At 40.1% G+C, this 5,631-nt stretch overlaps 1 protein-coding gene across 5 annotated transcripts in view; it reads right to left on the reverse strand.

Moving 5' to 3' along the window:
• The window catches only part of grm8a (glutamate receptor, metabotropic 8a), a 388,925-nt gene that overhangs the window by 33,621 nt on the left and 349,673 nt on the right, over positions 1-5,631 (reverse strand). For all 5 annotated transcript variants that reach the window (XM_020599497.1, XM_020599496.1, XM_020599499.1 and 2 more), the window contains one exon: positions 4,164-4,530. In XM_020599497.1, the coding sequence (XP_020455153.1) occupies positions 4,164-4,530 (367 nt within the window). The remainder of the gene's footprint in view (positions 1-4,163; positions 4,531-5,631) is intronic.

Here is a 5,631-nt window from a genome sequence, read left to right on the forward strand (position 1 = left end):
GTAATGTTAATTCTTGCCTGTGACTCTTTGAATAAACCAGCACGGTTATATTTTTTATATATCCAAGTGGTCTGAGTCGTCCCTCTGAGTTCCTGGTTTGAAAGAACCGAACGTGGCTTTATAATAGAATAAAGCCTATACTGGTAACATTAACTGTCTTAACACCAGATTAAAACTAGTCACAGCACTAACTGGCAAGGGGTTAAAAGGTCATCAACTAGGAGTCAGAGGATAACCATAAAAAGATCAAAGAGATCACCTTTGAACACAGAGGGGTGCCGATTTCCCAATCCCACGACCATGTTCTCATTCACCAATGCACACACATTATCTCAGCATGCAAGGTGTTGGCCTAACCACTGGGAGCAATTAGGGTTCAGTGTCCTGCTCGAGGATGCCCAGAAATGGAACCCCCTGCCCTGCAATTAACGACTACCTGACAAGCTCCCGTGACAACCTATTATCAGGTGGCTGAAATTTCCAAATTTATTCATGTGAAAATAACTGAGCAAACTATATCCACTTACGAAGATTGTGAAATGCTGTTGAACAGTATGGATCACAGCCAGTAAGTGGACATTGAGTTGAGATTTTCCTTTTGTCATGGCAAAAGCTTAAAGTGATTTCACAGAGATGTATTCTATCACTGACACACTCTTTGTAGACCCTAACTGAACGATGCCTGGAAGATAAGAGATGTATTCTATCACTGACACACTCCTTGTAGACCCTAACTGAACGATGCAAGCTCTCCTACATTAGGCATTTGAAATGGCTTCATACAGCCAGTGTGTGAGTCACTGTGCCTCATCACAGCCCCAGTGACATTAACAAATGAGCAGCTGCTGTGAGCTTCTCAAGCAGCTGTAAATCTCCATATAGTCCACATGCCAGAACAAGTAAGGACACCAACAGTGCAACTGTGTGTGACAGATAAACTAACCTAACAGAACATCTGACAACATCTAGGTATGCTCATGCTAAATACCTCAGAGTATCAGTAATTATGTTGCAGAATACTGGAGCAGCAGTCAAACACAAGTGAATACAATGGATTTAATTCTTATATGAGGCTTCTGCTAGAGTAATACTGAAAAAAGATGATGTAATGGATATTGTTCTACTTAAGTTAATCATAATGTGAGACGTCATGTAACCTTCAACTAACTTCAGTGTAGCCCCCTCCACCCCCTTCTGAAACCAAACCTATGGCCTTGGTAAAGCTCTCCTCATTAAAGCCCCATCAGCGAGTCGCATCATTACCTGTTTATTCCTTTCACTCCTCTCTCTCCTCCCTCTCTTCTGCTCTTTCTGTTAGCCAGCCAGCTGCCACACACTCTAGAGGATTTTCCAATTAGAAACAACATACACAGACACAAATGTGCACTGGTGGATATTCCAATTAAATAAAACACACTCAAATGCAAACACACATGAAGTCGCTGTTGGACATTCTAATTAGCTGAACAAACACAGCATGAACTTTGCTCAGACTATCCAATAAGACAGGGCGCTTCAGGACATCAACACACACACACACACACACACACACACACATAAATTCTTACATACAGATGACTTCTTCAACCACACATGCTGTATGCATGAACACAACATAAAGGTACTATTACACATTGGCACCTACCTACAAATGGTCACAAGCAATATAATGTATGCGAGGACATGGATGCACACAACATAAGAACTCTCTCTCTCTCTCTCTCTCTCTCTCTCTCTCTCTCACACACACACACACACACACACACACACACGTGTGTGTTTTCATTCTTCATGGGGACTTTACTGTACATTGACTTATATTAATTATTAATTTCCTAGAAATTTAACCTTAACCATAACCACTACTACCCTAACACCTTATACCTAACCTTAGATCATTTTTCCACCCTAAAATTCAGTGACTTACAAGGTGGACGAGGAAGGCTGAGTCCCCACAGTGTAAGTGTGTCAACAGGTTTCGGTCACCATATAATGTGAGTAATACCAAGGGCGCGCACACACACACACACACACACACACAAAGAGTAGCTTGGAGATTAGAAAAGCTGTCTTTAGCCATAAGGTGACCTGTTTAAAACTGATAACGAGATTACAGGGAGGGCGAATGAGTAAGTAACGCTCTCCTGATTAGGTTATTAATTGTAGTTATACCAGCCCTATCACATTGCATGAATGTGGTGAAATGGGGAAAAAAACTAATTAAAAAAAACTTGCTCACTTCAAAGTTCCTGCATCAATAAGTGGCCAAAACTCTCTGACTTCTTGAGGGAAAAATGAGACTAGCAAAGAAAAAACACTATATAACATTCAGGTAGACTATGATTTCCCTGATGTGTGATTAGACAGGATCACTTTGATGTCAGCTTTTTGCCATGTGACAGAGTCAGGCACATGCCTTGAAAGGAAAATGAGCTGAGAGGCAGTGAAAGGGAAAAATGAAAATTGCCTGACTGATACTCCAAAATAGGGAGAAGACTATAATAGCTGACTTTTTTATTGAAAGAAAGGAAGGAAGGACTTGAACCTGCTATAACTACACTGGTTTAGTTCAAAAGATGGCCATGCATCGTACTGATGTCTTCAGAAGGTTTATTTTTTCCTCTCTCTTTGTATTTCATCAGACACCATGAAAACTACAGAAAAAAAGTAAAAGAATTTAAGCACATTTCACACTGTCTTTACGGAGTCTTAGGCTAGTGTCCACTGACAAACTCAAAACTGGCTAGCATAGCGAAATGTGCTGAACTTGGTTAAATGTACTCCTGCATCAACACTGTCCAAATAAAGGCACATAAACAACATTAAGCACAAATACAACATATAAAGTACATTTACTATGTGCACCTCTAGAATAGATGCACTATCAAGAAATGGAATCCATAAACCACTGCTGCTTTAGCTACACAAGATACACTATGTACAGGGTGTTATAGATCAGATTAGCTTTTAGTATTGTGTGTGAGTGTGTGTGTGTTTCTAAACTGATAGGGTTAAAACCTTCTTACTGGCTGTCACACCATCACTCACTCACTTGCACACCTAATTATTGTCTCCCTGAGAAATACTGTACAAGTACAGTATGTTTTTCTATTATATCATTGTCTATTAATGTGTGCATGGATGTGTGAAGTAAGTAACTGCGCATCATCATTGATTACACATAACATAAAATATCTCAATAACACAATATAGTGTGCATGCAAAATATGTATTGTAGATCTGTAATAAAATCATATCAGTCATGATACTAACCTTGCTTTTACAGAAAGGCTATTCATACACATATACACCTAGTGGAACTTTCATCTCAGTCACATCATGAAGCCATCAATAATTGACTAATGCCAGTAGGACTAAGTTCTAAAAGCCTTGACCAAAGCATGTATCCAGTCAATCAGCTAGAGGGAAAATCCTCTTGACCTCTTAAGGGACTGTCAGGAAAACTTGAACTATAATCCATTAATATACAACTGTAAAACATACTGTAGCTACCTCTTTGGGTCAAGAGATAAAGTTTTGATCTCCAGAAAGGTTTTCTGTGTGGGAGAGCAAGTAGAATTTCTGCCATAGCAATGCATGCAAATGTATGTCTCAAAAAAGTGATTTCAAAACTAAATAATGCTGCTAAATAGGCTCAGAAGAATTTAGTCATGCTCACAGAAAGCCCATAAAACAAACTGTTACAACCCATCTATCAGAGAATTGTTAACCTACTGTATATTGTAGAAGACTTTTCACAGAAATATACATACATCGCCACACAAAAATCAACTAAATACATTGCCCTCTCCATGGAGTCAAATCATCCTCACACACACACACATACACATTTACTCTGCAGTCATCTTTCCTGTAGACTGTGATATCCCTAAGTAAACTACTTTAAATCAGAAAGTGGTCATATACAGTACAGCGTAATTTAATAGATAGGCAGGGAGACCACCAGACATATACACTATGGTCTCATCCTCTTTGCAGATTCAGAAATCCTAAAAATGATGGGATTAAGTACAGACAACAGCTGTATACACACACTCTCTCTAGACTGTAGTTTACAAAGAAAATGTTAAAAACAGAAGATAAAGTATGCAGGTTAGGTATGTATTTAGCTTGACATAAAAAAGAAACACGCACACACTCACCCTTTCTGCAGACTGTGATGTGCCAAAGAAGATGGGTATAAATGCCAGCCAGATGATGCATGTGGTGTACATGGTAAATCCAATGGGCTTGGCCTCGTTGAAGGTTTCTGGCACACCTCGTGTCTTGATGGCGTAAACTGTGCATGTCACCATCAGCAGGATGGAGTACCCCAGGGAGCAGATAAGGGACAGGTCAGAGATGTCACACTTAAGGACGCCGCGTGCTGCCATGGGGTCCTGGGTCCGCTGCTCGCCGTAGTCCACAACAGTGTGGGGAGGGTCTACCGCGAACCAGACAAAGACACCCAGTAGCTGAACCGAGATGAGGGAGAAGGTGATGACAAGTTGGGAGGCAGGAGAGATGAACCTGGGAAGGAGAGGGTTACTGATATGAGGAGGTGGTGCAGCAAGAAAACAATGCTGCCAGAGTTAGATGTGTCATTTTCAATGGGGCAAGTTTTCTCTCACAGAAAATATTGTGTTCTGGAAAAAAAAAAAAAAGAACACCTGGGTCCTTCACAAAGCAACTAAATAATTTGTCCAGCCTTTCCCGGAATGAATGTGGAAAATCATTAAAAATGTTTCTATGTATGGCCAACAGCAGTACAATAACACTACCTACAGCTGGATGGTGCTGACAGAAAAGCAGGTGACCATCTGTGCAGCAAGGACATAAACCTTAGGACTGTTAAATCCTGCGTTAACTAACTTGATGCTCACTCCCAGAGCCCCTCACACTGAGTGCAAATAGTACAATAGGTGAGTGAGTTCATGATTCTCATACATAATGTATGAAAATGAAAAATAAATGATGAATAATGACTGCAAGCAGCTTAGTAAGAAAGTAGAGGTTAACTTTATGTAAATACACATACAGCACAAAAAAAAACACTCACAGCAACCTTCATATGCTGAGTATGTGACCAGGTACATTAGTACCTGTATTGACAACATTGTGCCCACCATGCATTACATCAGGATACTCTTCATTGACTACAGCTCTGCCTTCAACACAGCTGTGCCCCACAAACTGTCCACACTGGGTCTGCACCCTGCCCTCTGTGACTGGCTCCTGGACTTGGCGGGCAGGCCCCAGACTGTCAGGACTGGCAATAGAACTTCAGCCAGCACTAGAAAATTGCATTTTCTGAAGGAAAAGCGTATGGATGCTGAGTACTGATAAATCACCCAGAAAATGCTGAACATTGACACCTGAATGCTTTTGCTAGCTGAAAGTATACTGAAGTTGGAATTTCTCCAATTATTTGAATGGGGTATGATTTTCAGAATAAAGCTAAATATTTTAAAATGTATGAAGTTTAGAAAACTTCTGAAGAGAAGCATGAATGTCCTTGAGGAGCTGAACATTTTGAAAGCTGAAAGTTTGCTGAAATAGAATTTTCCCATTCATTTGAATGGGGCAAGATTTTCTTAATAAAGCTGAATTTTTAAAATGTATGAAGTGTTG

The sequence above is a fragment of the Monopterus albus genome, unplaced genomic scaffold (assembly GCF_001952655.1).
Source record: "Monopterus albus unplaced genomic scaffold, M_albus_1.0 scaffold41.1, whole genome shotgun sequence".
NCBI lineage: Eukaryota > Metazoa > Chordata > Actinopteri > Synbranchiformes > Synbranchidae > Monopterus > Monopterus albus.